This window comes from Nannobrachium achirus, assembly GCF_963921795.1.
Source record: "Nannobrachium achirus genome assembly, chromosome: 6".
Lineage (NCBI taxonomy): Eukaryota > Metazoa > Chordata > Actinopteri > Myctophiformes > Myctophidae > Nannobrachium > Nannobrachium achirus.
In genome coordinates this window covers 30,574,573-30,591,991 of record NC_137815.1, presented here as the reverse complement: position 1 = coordinate 30,591,991, position 17,419 = coordinate 30,574,573, and the positions used below count along the sequence as shown (strand labels likewise).

Here is a 17,419-nt window from a genome sequence, read left to right as displayed (position 1 = left end):
GGTGATGACGCATTTGTGTGCGTGCGTGCGTGCGTGCGTGAGAGCACGCACGTGCACACATAGACATCGAAGGGGGCTTGAGCCCATGCCCTTTTACCGGTCTGTAAAAAGTGCCCTCTCCAGACCATGAATGTAGTTTTTACTATGGTGAAATAAATGCAAATGCCCTCTTTCCATGCCATACCTCAAGGCAGCATTCAAGAGAATTGCCCTGTCCAAACTCCTGAACTTTAATGCAGCATCTAATGTTGAAAGAATTACCCTCTCTGTGTAGAAACTGACTTGACTTTTCTTAGTTCAGTGTGGTATCAAGCACCGAAAATAGCCGACCTCCAAGCTCACTTGGAGGTCTGCTATTTTCGATATTTTCACCAAAAGGCCCTTTTAGAAATGCCTGCGTGAGAGATAAACACTGTTGCACATCTTGAATGTCTGCTGTGCATACAAAGGGATGTACACATCAGCACGTCACGATAGATTAGTGGAACTCATAGCGAAGGACATATCAAAATATCATGCCTCCCCAGTGAGAATATTCTTGTGCCATTTCATCCATGTTCCATCTCTTTGATAACCCAGATATATTTACATATTTGACAGCTAATAAGATTGTGGTTGATGAAGAGTCCAAGGAAGTGTCTGTATTAGAGATGACATGCACCTTTGACGTTAGCTTAGAGGAAGCCAAAGCCTTTATTACCAAAGTATTATTAAATAGGCCATTCAATTATATTTGGTAGCCTAGGACATTATACCCACAGACTGGTTGTTAGAGGGTTTCAACAACTTGGGATGCCCAAAAAGGAAGCAAAAAGGCTGGCAAAGTATTGTGCTGTCTCGACAGCCACCATGTATATGGCGGAGATGCTGTTACCCATACTGAATGAGTGACATACTGTACCTATTGTATGATGAAGACCTAGGCTTGTGCCATGATTTTTTGAAACGTTGAATAAAATGTTATAGGGAGGGACTAGGAAACCTATGTAGGCCTATAGTTTTCTCATGCCAATAAAGCTCCTTTGAATTTGAAAATCTAATTGATTTTGTGAACGTAAAGACTGCATCTATATTATTTGTGCCCCATGTTTCTCCTTTATGTGGACATAAATAAACGGTTAAAATGTGTGTGTGTGTGTGTGTGTGTGTGTGTGTGTGTGTGTGTGTGTGTGTGTGTGTGTGTGTGTGTGTGTGTGTGTGTGTGTGTGTGCGCGTGACTGTGCGTGCGCGTGCGTGCGTGTAGAGACTTGACAGCAGTGTGTGTGCCTGCCTTATATCTTTCTTGTATCCACAAACAACAAATTGTACAAATTATGTCAGAGAGGCTGCCAGCTGAATCAATTGACTGCTAATAGGTCTTTTGGATTTGTGCATGTGCGGTCGTGCGTTCGTGGGCGTACCAGGATCAGATAGAGCTGGCATATGAGTCGTTCTCTCAGTGCACAGTGCACAGTTTGAGAGGAGGAGGAGGGTTGGCAATTGATTCTACAGATTTTTTTTTAAGTGCACCTGTAGGCTACATTTGTGGGCTACATGTTCATATGTTTTAAACATTCATCATTTGTGAATCGTGATAGCTATCACGATTCATTTCTTTCTTTCTTTCTTTCTTTCTTTCTTTCTTTCTTTCTTTCTCTTTCTTTCTTTATTTCTTTCTTTCTTAGGGGACCCCCCAAAATCACACAGGTTGAGAACCACTGATCTAATGAATGAATGTGTAATAAAGTCATGTCAGATGTCACGTGTGCCTACAGGCTAAACAAGTCGCGCCTCCTGGAGGCTGTCCGGTGTCGTGCGTTCAGTGTTCCACTGAATCCACTCCACATTGTGCACAACACCTGTAGGCAGCTGTCTTCACGGAGGAGAGGATCGAGCTCCTTTTAGGACCGATCCACCCACGCACGCACGCAAAGTAGGCTACTACAGTATAAGAAACAGAGTTTTAGGGTCATGAATGAATAATCTTTCCGAAGAGAAGATCGAGAGACTCGTCGTCGCCAATTCGTTTTTTTTTTTGCCTCAATATTGCGCAACTAAACCAAACGGAACAAATAACTGGATTTTTATCCAAATATTATCATAGTTATCTCCCTGGTTAAAGAGATGAAACACGGAAGATTAAAGTTATTCGGTTCTCTCTCTCTTTTATGTCTTCTTTCTTTCACAAACTGACTTAGGACAGGAGGATGACTGACAATGGAGTAAACTGGAGTAATTTGCGCTTTTGGGAACGCGGCTGTTCTGATCATGGTTCTTCTGACTCACTCACGTAAGGACAAGGTCTGGTCGGGGGCTGGTCCTGTGTGACTCTTTACAACAATTTTCGGATTGCGTGGGGGCCACTTTAACATTCCCAGAATCATTCCGACTGATGGGAACTATAGCGGATATTACATTTTTATAGTGCATTGTATTGGAAAGATTCGAAACAAAACATGTGGAGGATTAAGCAGCATGAAAGGAATTCATTTCTCTCCGGTGGTGGTGCCATTCAACTCAGACTGACAGCATTGATGTGTCAGTGAGTGTGTGTCTGCTTGAGGCTGAGCTTCCACTCATCATCAAACTAAAACATATCTGTAGTGGTGGTGAAGATGTCTTCTTCCCCGGAGTCCTCGGGCAGTCTGTCCGCCTACCAGTCGCTTTACATCGGCATGGAGGTGGTGATCGCCGTGTCCTCGGTGGTGGGCAACGTGATGGTGGTGTGGGCCGTGCGCATCAACCGCTCGCTGCGCGACACCACCTTCTGCTTCATCGTGTCGCTGGCGCTGGCGGACATCGCGGTGGGCGCGCTGGTCATCCCGCTGGCCATCACCATCAGCATCGGCCTCCAGACGCACTTCTACAGCTGCCTGCTGGTGGCGTGCACCGTGCTGGTGCTGACGCAGGGCTCCATACTGGCGCTGCTGGCCATCGCCATAGACCGCTACCTGAGAGTCAAGATACCCATGAGGTAAAAAAAAAAAAAGCTTGTTTTTGTTGTTGTTCTTACTTTTAGTTTAAATTGAATTGAGTGCAAAGGGCCACAATGGAAACATGCCATAGTACCTATAGTGCTTTCTTGGGTTAAATCCTCTTTAGCAGACCTTAGCAGATCTTTCCTGTGCTTTCCCCCCCTGCGAACTGCTAATAAAGTAGGCATATTCAATCAGTCAATGATAACATATAGCCTTTGGCCTATTGGATGTAGACTATCATAGATATATTTTATCGAGTCTGACTTTTACTTTTGTATCTATGGATATGCAAATGTCAAGATCATAGATCATGAAGATCACAAAAATAGCATACATCTACTGCATTATGATAGTCTTGATCCAAGGCTAAAGTCTGTTGTAAGACAGACAGACAGACAGACAGACAGACAGACAGACAGACAGACAGACAGACAGACAGACAGACAGACAGACAGCAGCCTAATGCTGCATTCGCACTGAGAGAAGCCAAGCTAATGGTTTGCTTCGTAATTCAATGTATTCTCTATGCAAACCAGCTTTAAAAATGTCCAAGCTTTTTTTCCAGCTTGGAAATTTTAAAAGCTGGTTTGCATAGAGAATACATTGAATTACCAAGCAAACCATTAGCTTGGCTTTTCTGTATGTGAATGAGGCATAAGAGGCATGCTTTTTCTGCCAGTTGCTGTCTGTCTGACTGAAAGTTAGACAATTTGTCTGAGACTTAAAGCAGTCAAAATGTATAGGATATGTCAAGTGACAAGTCTTGTAAGTATCATTTGACATTTTGATTGATTGATTGATTGATTGATTGATTGATTGAAGACTTTATTAGAAGTTTGCATAGGAAAAGGTACAGTTTCATGACGGTACAGTTCACTGGTACAAGGTCTACTAAAAGGAGATCCATGAAAAGACTAAGCTTATTTCCACAGGAAACCATTTAAGTATCTCATATAACATTGAATGACAGACGAATAGAACACAGTACTATGCAGTAGATATGTAAAGAAAAGACAAATGAGAGAACAAAAAAAAAGAGTCTAAACAGTAAGTAAGTAAGTAAGTATAAGAAGGGGCAGGGGAGGGTAGCGTTGGGCTAGGTTAGTTTTTTTTTACCAGTTGCGAACGGCTGCTGCCTGTAAGTGGTTTTTCAGGGCAATTTTAAAGGATGCTAGTGATCCACACTCCTTTATGGCCTTCGGTAAGGCTTTCCACATTTTGTAGGCTATATCATAATGAAGTATCATGACTGACTGACTGACTGACTGACTGACTGACTGACTGACTGACTGACTGATTGATTGATTGATTGATTGATTGATTGATTGATTGATTGATTGATTTGATTGACTAGGCCTACTAATAATTATAATAATAGCCTACTCGTATTCTGTAGTATAGTTAGATTACTTCTATTTGGTATACCAACCTTTTGCTGAGGTCAAACTAAAGACAAAATGGCATAATGCATACTGGTCTTTTATTGCTTGAATTATAGCTTTTGAATTAAAAACTCGGGAGCACATGTGTGTGAAAATCCTTTCAGTGGTCTAGGCTATTATTTATGCCTTCCATGATCTGGGTTGTTCTAAGCCAGTACAATAATTCACCTTCACAATGACAAACTATAGAAAGTCTTTTCATGCACACTGATTTTTGTTTACATTAACACAATATTGTCTCGATAAGCATGTCCGTAGATAAGTATTTCTATAGCCAGCATGAGCTCATTACAAATCCATTTGTAATCAAGATGATTAATTTGACAATAGTAAACATGTGGCAGAAACTGCAATAGATAAGTAAGGATGTGTACTTTGTCAACAACAATCAAACCAAAACAATTTTGTCTCTCACAGAGAATAATTGTTTGATAATAATAGTCTTCATTGTCCTCACAGGGACATTTGTCTTCACAGTCCATTTAACCGAAAAACGCATAGCCTAAACCAGGGGTCTTCAACAGGGGGTCCGGGACCCCTAGGGGGTCCTCAGACTTACTACAGGGGGTCCTCCAAATCTTTGTATGATAGAAACTTTTTTCCCCCTTTTTTATATTAACCACTTGAACCCGATAGCGTCCGTATTCGAAGAAGTTTAGCCAAAAATAGCAGATCTACAACTGCGAGGCGTTGTGAGCTTGTAGATCGGCTATTTTTGGCAAAGAGGTTTGGTGTAGAGGGGTAAAAGAGCAGACTAAGTACAGAGTGAATGGTCAAGTTTATTAAGTATTGGTGGTTCAAGTGGTTAACTATCTGAAAACACAAATTGACATGAATTCGAAATACACTGATGATTGTGCTGTCAAACGATGAAACTATATGGAATCTATGAAAAGGTTGGGGGGTCCCTGCTTCATCTCTCTCTCAACTAAGGGGTCCTTGGCCTGAAAACGTTGAAGACCCCTGGCCTAATTAAACCAACCTTAAAGCACAAAACAACATACCACACAACGCAACACCAGTACGTGAGGTCCCCATACGCATACACGCACACATACAGGTACGCACGCACGCACGCACGCACGCACGCACACATGCACACATGCACACATGCACGCACACACAATATCCTCCGTGGTGTGAGCTGTGTGGAATTTTACTATATTGTGTTTTCACAATATCAGTATCAGCATGCAGAGCAGGCCACCTGAACCCTATTTCATTTGGTTTTGTGTCAACAGTGAAACTGTGGCATTGCCTCTTCTCTTTGCTGTGCATGCATCATGTCATACTAAGAAAATCCTGTCTGAGATATGAAACTCACACATGAATGCAATTCAAATTCCACTGGACTGTGTCTGGCAGCTGAGCCCTGCAGTCTGATTGATGTCACACTCCAGAGGAACCTAAACGAGCGATTCACCCATTTATCAAACTCAACGTCATATAATTGGCCCTCACTCACATAGTGCTCGTTACAAGATATTTCCGTCTGCTCACTAATTGTTTCTCATTGGTGCAGCTAACGCAACTGATTTTCAAACACTGGGTCGGGAGTCTCGGGACCCATGTGTGAGTCGCAGACACATTTTTATGGGTCCCTTAATTTTTGGTTAATTTTTAATTATTATTCTTTCAAAACATTTTCAAAAAACATCCCCCAAAAAGCTAAGGTTTCATGAATATATATATATATATATATATATATATATCTATATATATATATATATATATATATATATATATATATGCAATGACTTCTTTTCGTCATTCCATTAATAAAAGATCTAAGAAATTACATAAAACGAATGTTTAAGAAGTAGTGAAAATAGCCAATCTATAAGCTCACAACGTGGCGCAAAGCGACGCGTTGTGAGCTTGTAGATCTGCTGTTTTCACTAGCTTGGGTCCCGGGCAAATGTCTAATTTCTCTTTTGGGTCTCGACCAAGAATGTTTGGAAACCACTGGGCTAACGGATGGTCAGTTCAGAAACCAGCCTACCAATGACATCATTGATGGGGATTCCAAGCTTAAAGGGATAGTTCACAAAATAATGCATTTATCTATCGATTACTCATCGATAAAAACAAAACAATATCCATGAATTCCAATATCCAAATAAGCCAATCTTCCCAACATGTAGACAGGCAACTTTCTGTACACGACCGACCGTATACAACATGACAGGCCATATGTAAACGATACTACTAGGTTCAGAGCGGGGGAAATTTATATAATAAAATATGAATGGAAATCCACACCAACTTCTCTTCCCACATTACGCCAATATGGAACATTCCCAGTGGGAAAGGAGCTTAATGGAACTTGTTGAATGGAGCAACAATAGGTGTGTGTGCATGTGCGTGCGTGTGTGCATGTGGGCGTGCATTTGTGTGTGTGACATTTAGTGCTGCAGTCTTAGAGCTACACGCGGTTTTGTGACACATTACCCAGTGGGGTCTTCTCTGGTATCCTGTCTGTGGTAGGTCTATATTCATTCAGCCTGTGTTGTGTTAGTGTCACTCTGACTCATGTGGCACTGTGTGTGTGTGTGTGTGTGTGTGTGTGTGTGTGTGTGTGTGTGTGTGTGTGTGTGTGTGTGTGTGTGTGTGTGTGTGTGCGCGTGCGCGTGTGCGTGTGCGTGTGTGTGTGTGTGTGTGTACCGGTATGTGTGTGTGTGTGCACGTGTGTGTGCGTGTGTGAAAGAGAGACAGACAGACAGACTGAGAGAGTATGTGAGAGAGAGAGAGAGAGAGAGAGAGAGAGAGAGAGAGAGGGATGGCAAATTAAATAAAGAGTGAAAGTAAGACAGATCGGTGGCTCCAGGGCAGTGTGCTCTATCTTTCTTGTCTCCGCCAACAACAAATTACACAAGTTATGGCAGAAGGGCTGCCAGCTGATGGAAGATGACTACAGATACTCTAGTCTAGGTCCTGTGCGTCTGTGTGTGTGCGTACGACGTGCGTGGATGCGTGCCTGTTAGTGTGTGTGTGTGCTTGTGTGCGTGTGCGTGCGTGCATGCACACAAAGAAGGTACAAGATAAATGAATACACAGATAAATTCTGACAGAGTGTTAATTTAAGAGAGCATACCGTACAAATGGATAAATCAACACTCAGGATTTTACTGTGTAAAACACTGTTTCTCAATGTCGGCTACTCCAGGGACCGCTTTAGACCCTTACAGGCATGTAACTCTTGAGCATGTACATTTTTGCACTCTCATTGTTATATTAACACCGGATTTTACAGTGTAGTTTGGGGTCCCAGAGCAAATGAAAACTGGGGGTCCTTGAAATTATAAAAGGGGTCTTCAACATTTTCAAGCCAAGGACCCCTTAGTTGAGAGAGAGAGATTCTTTTCATAGATTCTGATTCTGTATAGTTTCATCGTTTGACAGCACAATTATCAGTGTATTTTGGATATATCAATATCAATCAATATCATATCAATTTCAGTTTTCAGATATTTAACCACTTGAACAGTCGATACTTAATAAACTTTACCTTTCACTCTGTACTTAGTCTGCTTTTTTTCCCCTCTGCACCAAACCTCTTTGCCGAATAGCCGATCTACAAGCTGCGAGGCGTTGTGAGCTTGTAGATCTGCTATTTTTGGCTAAAGTTCTCCGAATATGGACCCACATAGGGTTCAAGTGGTAAATACAAAAAAGGGGGGAAAAACAAGTTTCTATCACACAAAGATTTGGAGGACCCCCTGTAGTAACTCTTGAGGACCCCCTAGGGGTCCCGGACCCCCTGTTGAAGACCCCTGGTTTAGAATCACTGAACTGAACAATTGTGTGTGTTCAGTGAGAGAGGAAGAATGAACTCCAGTGTTTCTAGTATTTATTTACTCATGTCTTTGGCTGCTTGAGTCAACACTGACTCTTGAACTGAGATATTTATTTTATTCTAACATAAAAAGCCCTTGCAGGCGATTACGATCAACCACAGGAAACGGTCATATCCTTTCTACAATAATCAAAGCATGGTCCTATATAATAGCAAGCACAGTTAGTCATGCACATGAGAGAAGGGACTTGGTCATATCCAGTAAATCTGCGAAACTGTCAGGCAGAAAGGTTGTATGGCCAAAATGTACTTTTCCGGAAATGGATACAAAAAAATGTCATTTTGGGGTTGAACTTTAAGCTTCCCGCAAAGCTTGGCCAATGTGACCCTGGACGTACAACAAACTTTGAGCACTTCGTGCCAAAATGTAGGCCAGATGTAGTCCACGCTTCAGGAGCACCGCTCAAAAATATGACTAATGGAGACAGAACAGACGAAAAGGTCCATAATATTATACATGTATATAAATACGACTTATTGCGACCGAAGGTCGCATATACTCTGAAGAATCGTGTCGCTTGAGTGTCCTTCCTTCCTTCCTTCCTTCCTTCTGTATCCTCGTGACCATCCTTCCGTATCCTCTGTGATGTCAGGGTGATGTCAGCGAGTTGTGACATCACTTCCTGTACAGGGCGGCTACACGAAATGTGGATAACACTATATATGGAGATAGTCCAGTCCATCATGTCATATGGGACTACCGTCATAGAAAGTAGCCATTGTTAGGCCGGAGTCATTGGCTGTCTAAACATGGAGATGTGGATAACACTATATATGGAGATAGTCTAGTCCAATATGTCATATGGGACTACCGTCATAGACAGTAGCCATTGTTAATCCGGAGTCAATGGCTGACTGTCTGTACAGGAAGTGATGTCACATGACATACTTTTTATGCCCATATATGAGTCCTAACATGGAGATGTGGATAACACTATATATGGAGATAGTCTAGTCCAATATGTCATATGGAACTACCGTCATAGACACAGCCATTGACTCCGGCCTAACAATGGCTACTGTCTATGACGGTAGTCCCATTATGACATGATGGACTGGACTATCTCCATATATAGTGTTCTCCACATTTCCATGTTTAGGCCCCATCGCTCACACCCTCGATGGGGTTGGCGATAGGGCCTTTCTGTGTGGAGTTTGCATGTTTCCCCGTGTCTCCTAGGGTTGATACCCTCACAAAAACATGAACAAACTCCCCCCAGAATGATAACAACTAGAATCGTCAGAGAAACACTGTGGTTGGCCAGATAGTCAAGAATTGGCGCGACCTCGCCCTTTAGGGGCGAGGTCGCATGTCACCCTGAGGTGTCTTACTAGTATAGGCCTATCACTTTTCTATGTACTCAAAGTTGTTATACAGAACATGATAAAAACAACAAAAAGTCTAGTTAAAAAGGTTAAAAACTATCAAAGAAAGGTAAAACAGGGTGGGAGTGGGATTTATGTAGGGAATGCGAGTCTGAAGAGGTGTGAAATAAAATACTGGTGCTTAATGAAAGGTCCTTCCTAGCATCACCCTGGGCTGCAGCCAGCCCAGTGCAGTCAATTTGCTTCTGCCTGGAAAGGCTTGTCGGCTTGAACTGAACTTGAACTGCGTGAGAATCGAAGCAAATTAATGGAAATTGGCTGCATCTTGCATGTCCCTGATTATATTACCTAAAATGTACAATTTCAGGCATTTAGCAGCGCGTGGTGAGGTCTGTAGAGAAGTGTGCTGCTCCTGTCTAGCGTGAGATGATGAGAGTAAATGGCTGGCATGAACCATCATGCACAGTCAGTCAATAACACAATAAGACCAGGAATTATTTTATACTTTATGTAGCTATTGATAAGACCTGGAATTATTTTATACTTTACGTAGCTATTGAAACATCGCAGATATACAAGCTCACAGCTTAAAAAAAAAAAAAAGCAGATCTACGAGTGTCGCGCTGCGAGCTTGTATATCTGCTATTTTTAATAGCAAAATCATATAAACTAATGATGCGTAATAATGCGTTCATGGTCTTCATGGGATAATGGAGCTACTGTACTGTAGAGTAAATAGTCACATACAGTAAATAGTCAGTGCTGTTGCTAAGCTCCACAACACACTGCCCTGTGCATAACATTTAGTGATAATGATGACACATGAATACAGATGCAGTTTTGACCACATTAAGCAAATGCATGCTTTTTTGAATTTGAAATTTGAATTGACCGTCACACAACACGCATATAATTTGAATTGACCGTCACACGACACGCATATATAATATATCCTCTTATCAGTTCTCGGCCCGCCGGGTAAAACTTCAAAATGTTTCCTTCAAAATGAGACCATGCCCAATGCATTACTCCAAATGGTTTAAAAACAACAATCAATTTACTTTGGGTACGCTGTGTGTAGGCGTTTTTTGCAAATTATACAGGATTGTTAACAGGATATACTGATAACAGAATTACGGTTAAACACACGCACGTCCACTCAGTCACTCACAATCACACACTCACACGCACGCACGCATGATTATTTATTTCTGGGTAAAACTTCAAAATGTTTCCTTCAAAATGAGACCATGCCCAATGCATTACTCCAAATGGTTTAAAAACAACAATCAATTTACTTTGGGTACGCTGTGTGTAGGCGTTTTTTGCAAATTATACAGGATTGTTAACAGGATATACTGATAACAGAATTACGGTTAAACACGCACGTCCACTCAGTCACTCACAAACACACACTCACACGCACGCACGCATGCACGCAAGCACACTCACACAGTGTTTCTCCAGAAAGATTCCTCACTCTTCCGCTAAATCTCTCTCACCCCTCCCTGACAGAATGACAGTCACACACACACACACACACACACACACACACACACACACACACACACACACACACACACACACACACACACACACACACACACACACACACACAAATTCCTCACTGTTCCTCACTGTTTATGCCCCCCCCCCCTCCCCTCCTTGTTGCCATAGCTACAAGCGGGTGGTGACCCCTCGGCGGGCCGGCACGGCCGTGGTTCTGAGCTGGCTGGTGTCCATAGTGGTGGGCCTCACGCCCATGCTGGGCTGGAACAACCTGCAGCGGCTGAGGAGCGCCGGCGGTAGGGCTGTCAACCATTATGACATTTCACACCACCATTCATTGTCACTCAAATAATTGCGATTAACAATTTAATTGTGTCTTATTTTTTTGCCGACGATTGCATTTCTGTCTGGCTTGTAGGTTTTGAGGTTGTACATGGCAGATATGACACATAAGCTAAATATACAAAGAAATGACTGACACGTCTGACAACTTTGTACTTAAAAAAGAACATTGATGGTGGAAATGGATGATCTATGCGACGCGTTGTGAGCTTGTAGATCGGCTATTTCCACTGTTTTTGAAAATGTTTGAAAATATATGAACATTTTACAACATGGAAACGGTTATGGCGATTATGTCAAAGAATTGCGATTATGTCAAAGACTATCAATCAGGGTTCCCACACATTTTTACCAATTAATTTCCAAAACTTTTCCAAAACTTTTCCAGAATATTTACAATGTCTACAATATCTACAATTTCCAGGACTATATAACAATAATTCAGCTCAATAACAAGTCGCTTACTCCTACGCACAATGCCCAAAGACAGGTAGTGTATGCCAGTGGTTCTCAACCTTTTCAGGCTGTGACCACCGAAATAATCATATTTTAACTGGGGACCCGGCACCCTGATGAGCACTAAGAGTTGAGGAATTTGTATAACACGTTTCTATTGTGAAAATAGCAGATCTACATGCTCACAACGCCTCGCAACGCAAGGCGTTGTGAGCATGTAGATCTGCTATTTTCACAATTTCTGCCTCTAATATTTGACAATTTGGCCAATGTTTAATTTGTCATTTCAGAGGTATTAACAAAATCAATAACCAAAGACAATGCATAGCTATTTTTTCCAGGACCTTCCAGGACCCTTGATCAATTCCAAAACTTTTCCAGTACTGGAAAAATATTTTTCTAATTTCAAAATATTTCCAGGAATTTCATGACCGTGGGAACCCTGATCAATGTAATAATTGTTGCAGGCCTCGGTGGCGGCGCTCCTCCCAACGCCTCCTCCTCCTCCTCCTCCCCGGTGGGGGAGGACCTGCTGGTGACCTGCCAGTTCGAGAACGTCATCAGCATGGACTACATGGTCTACTTCAACTTCTTCGGCTGGGTGCTGCCTCCGCTGCTGCTCATGCTGCTCATCTACCTGGAGATCTTCTACATGATCCACAAGCAGCTCAACAAGAAGGTGAGGTCACGTGCGCAGCCTTGCTTGGGCCTCTCAGCTTTCACAAATGAATTACATTAGTAGAGGCTATGCGTGTGACATCGTCATGGTACCCGGCCGGAAGTTACACAGGAACGACTACTGAGTGGCAACAAACTACTTTCTGGCCTTGACAGCCCATTAAACGACATTAAAGGAGTAGTTCACCCCCAAAAACGATTACTCGTGCATTGGAGACTTAAATAATATTTTTTGGGTTTTTTACGCATTCCTCAGATGCGTGATTACAATACATTTACCCCCATTGATTCCAGATACGGAATCAATGGGGTAAATTTACTATATTCAGTTTTTTGTCTTAGGAATGTGCCAAATACAAATAAATATTATTGAACTCAAGTCTCTATGGCATGAGTAATCAACAGGGGAAAAAAAGTCATTTTGGGGGTGAACTACTCCTTTAAACCCACTTTGCCACTCTCTTTATGCATGCGCATACCCTCTATGTATTAGAGCAATGGCTCTCAACCTTTTTCATGTCAAGGAAACCCATTGACACGTATTAGCCCGCAGACCCCCATTTGAAAGGATACGCCAAGGCCCCCTATAAGAGAAATATTTTACGGCTCTAGCAGTGATTTTCAACCATTTTAATTTAAAGGACCCCAAGTTTGACATGCATTAGGCTACCCTAACCCTTATTTATAATGGCATTTCTGTCTCTGGGCACCATAGGATCAATTTATATTGTAAAATCAATTTTAATTTAACACTGAGTGCGTTCAAATGGAACCAAATGGACCTGGTCAATTTGGTTCCATTTGTACACTCTCTAAGTTAGACCCATGAGGCACCATTTGGTTCCTAACTCTCCATCATTTAGCTGGGGACCCCTGGAACCACCTCAATGACCACTGGTCCCACTGGCGCCTATTCAATGGAGCAAAGGGGAGCAACGGCTCCCCCAGATCTGCCCCCCCCCCCCCCCCCCCGCGCAGGAATATTGCGTGCCGATCAAACAACGTGAAGCGCTTTTGCGTACTTATTTAATTATTTATTTAGCGTCAGACCGTAGCTCTGGCGTCACTTACTGCACGTTAACACGTAAGTAGACCTAAAAATAAAAAGTAGTGTGTTGACTAATCATTACAAGTGTCTCTTATTTCTCTTATTTTGAAATCCGATTATAGAGGAAGTCCGTCTTAACCCAGCTGCCATGACACTCGAAACTCTAGTGTAACTAAGTAAACACGGACCCACGTGGATTAAAAGCAATATATTATAGCCACAGTTCATATTTACGATAGGATATTTAAACCATGCTGTGACTTAAACAAGAACACACTTTGGAAATACGGCACGTTAACTCTCGGAATCTCCGCAGCAGCATACAGTATTATGTGAGTAGAGCATCTCATCTGTCTGTCTCTCTCATGCTGGTTTATGTCGCATCACAAGGCTTTCACGTTGTGGGAGCAGAGCTTGTAGCTCCAATAAAACGCTTGCTGTGCAGTTATCAGGTGCAAAAGACGAGATCGGCCATCGCCGGCGTCTTTTCTCTTTACTAGGCTATTATTTATATTGTCTTGCATGAGCAACTACGAGGTGTGCAGCATATCTTGATACAATCTGCCATAGTTCTCCATCTATTCATCATTGCTTTTAAAAATGGCACTGTTGAATAGGATAACTATTTAATGTGCAGCTCTGAAAGGCTTGCATAGACCTAGTGTTCTATTTATTTGGTCATGTCAGAGCCTATTAAAAAAAAGGTGCGCACCAAGCAACATATCCAGGTCCTCCCCTGAGGCCCCAAAGACACCCGAAAATGACTTAATAAAGGAAACCCGTTTTAGTCGACTTTATACCCAAAAATACCCATTTTAGACGACTTTATAACCGCAAATACCCGATTTTTCGCGGCGCCGCTTTGCGGAGCGCCAAAGAAAAAAAAAAGATTCCAGGATTTGTGCTCCCCCTAGTGGGGACAGAGTTAGGCACCGTGACTGGTCCCCACTTTGTGAAACACTGGTATAGTGCAGTGGTTCTCAACTTTTTCAGGCCGCAACACGCCAAAATAATCTACTTTGAACTATGGGGACCCCCCAGAATAATCATATTTGATCTGAGGACCCCCCCAAAATAATCATATTTTAACTGGGGAGAATCACTAGTCACCACTAAATCCCTTTAAAGAATGATTTGTAATGCCCTTTCAAGCTAATGTAAGACAGCAAATGTAAAAGGCCTTTATTAAATTGTCTGTGTCATTATCGGGCCATGATGATACAGACTATTTAATAAAGGCTTTTTACATTTTGTAAATTGGAGCTTGAGTGCCTTGGATTTTTCTTTTGTAGTTTAATCGCCATCTTTTTTTCCCATTGGCCCTCACCTCACCTCACAATGAGCACCTCTCCTTTTTAAAGCATTTTAAAGTCAAGATAGCGTTCTATTCCCTGACAATCTAACTTGACAATCTTTGGTGGAAGAAGTACTCAGATTGAAGTAAAAGTAGCCATACCACAATGTAGCAATTATAATAATAATACAGTAGTAATAGTAAAAGGCTTGTATTAAACGTTTTACTTGAGTAAAAGTACAGTAAAAAATATTGGAATCAAAATCAAAATATATCTAATCTTAATCTACAAAGTAACTAAAATTCGAAAATAATTGCAGTGGAGTAAAACGTACAGTACAACATTTGCTCTGAGATGGAGTGGAGTACAAGTATAAAGTATCAACTATCAGCAATTGGACATACTCATGTAAAAGTACCTCAACATTGTACAGCACTGGAGTAAATCTCCATGCTCTCCTCGACGTGTGTCGTCCACAGGCACATGCACACATAGACATCAAAGGTATCAAGCACCGAAAATAGCCGACCTCCAAGCTCACAACGCGTCGCAGCGCGCCTCAGCCTAGTATCTCCCTCGGTCCATAGGGATATCCCTTTGGATCAATGGTTAAGATATTGGACTTTCACGCAGGAGACCCGAGTTTGAATCCTGGGCGTTACACCTCTCTAACATTCTCTGCACGTCCCTGGTCGTAGGTGACGGCCAGCCACACGGACCCCAGTGTATGATAATGACCATGCTTGCAGTGGCTCAGGGGTAGAGAAACTGTCATTAGAACACAGAGGGTTCCCGAAGGTTCCCAGTTCGAATCCGGGCTCCCCCAGAGTTAGTGTCGAATAGTCTTTTAGCAAGACTCTGAACCACTAGTTGCTCCTGGTGAGCAGGTTGGTTCCTTACATGGTTTCCTCCACCATCGGTGTATGAATGTGTGTGTGTGTGTGTGTGTGTGTGTGTGTGTGTGTGTGTGTGTGTGTGTGTGTGTGTGTGTGTGTGTGTGTGTGTGTGTGTGTGAATGGGTGAATGTAATGCACAATCCATGTAAAGCGCCTTGGATAAAGGTGCTATCCAAATGCACCATTAACCATTTATGCTCTCTCCTTGACGTATGTCCCCATAGGTCACGGCCAGCCACACGGACCCCAGGCGCTACTACGGCAAGGAGCTGAAGCTGGCCAAGTCCCTGGCGCTGGTCCTCTTCCTGTTCGCCGTCAGCTGGCTCCCTCTGCACATCCTCAACTGCATCACGCTGTTCTGCCCCGCCTGCGACACGCCCATGCCGCTGCTCTACACCGCCATCCTGCTGACGCACGCCAACTCGGCCGTCAACCCCATCGTCTACGCCTTCCGCATCAAGAAGTTCTGCACGGCCTTCCGCAAGATCTGGGAGCAGTACGTGCTCTGCCGTGACCCCATTGGACGGCTGCCCCAGCGCGGGAGCCAGAGGGGGCGGAGCCGCGAGCGCAGGCTCCGGCAAAATGACGAGGACGACGATGACGACGACGTGTGACCCGTTGTTTCGCTTGACTAATTTGGGATTTTACCGGAGCCGTTTGAGGAGAGTTGTGTGTCACCTCCGTTGACTTCATCGAGGGCCAGGTCTTCTACATAGACTTCTATTGGCAAATATAGTGACAAAGCGCCTGAACCGGAAGTTTACGGGATGCATTGGAGTCTATGAGCGTTTGTCACTATTTCGAGCTTACATGAACCACGTGACCGGCACTCTCTTCCGCTATGGCGCAACTCTCCAATAGATGGCTCTGGAATTTATGTCAGTGGAACTACAGTATAGCGGAACCACTTCGAAAGCCCCCTTCAGCATCCATATTCTGGTGGGGAGGGAGGGGAGGGAGGGGGGGGGTTGTTATAATTTTTGCTGTACGACAGAAAAAAAGCAGTCCAAGTACAGACAGAGACAACACAGGTCTGTTTCACTACGGTTAGTCTAGAGAGTTTTACATGGTTTTTTGTTGGCGTACGTCATTCACAGCTCACAGCTCACCGGTGCTCACAAAGAGGAAAAGGACCTTGTCTTTTTGTCGTACTTGAAGGATCTTTGGTAGTCTATATAATTGTTTTTAAAACAGTAGGCTATATGTCATTATCATGGAATGTTACGTTTATGAGGGACATCGAGCAAGTGGTGAGGTTGGCAGCGTCCATGATTTCCTCAGTTTTTTTAAAAACACTGACACATCGTGTGGAGAAAAGACGGGACAACAATCAGATTTGTCCTTAAATAAATGCAACTGCGGACCTCCGCTCCTCCACTGAGGTCCAGAGGTCCGGAGGACTGGACCTCCTCTGCAGACCTCGCCACAGCGGAGGAGTGACTTGTTGTGTGTGAAGTCCACGATTTCCTCCGTTTTTTTAAAACACAGATTGACACGTTGTGTGGAGAAAAGATGGAACAACAATCAGATTTGTCTGTTAAGCTTTGTCTGATATACTGTTGCTAATTTCTCATTGGTTGAACACAATGATGATGTATTATTATTATTATTATT

At 42.9% G+C, this 17,419-nt stretch overlaps 1 protein-coding gene across 1 annotated transcript; it reads left to right on the top strand.

The window, feature by feature from the left end:
• Positions 1 to 2,654: 2,654 nt before the first annotated feature.
• LOC308286656 (adenosine receptor A1-like) lies at positions 2,655 to 16,419 on the top strand (the record flags this gene model as incomplete). Its single annotated transcript, XM_080727750.1, has 4 exons — positions 2,655 to 2,953; positions 11,259 to 11,394; positions 12,415 to 12,567; positions 16,030 to 16,419. The coding sequence occupies 4 exons, from the start codon at positions 2,655 to 2,657 to the stop codon at positions 16,417 to 16,419; spliced, it is 978 nt and encodes a 325-aa protein (XP_080583876.1).
• Between the last annotated feature and the right edge of the window lie 1,000 nt (positions 16,420 to 17,419).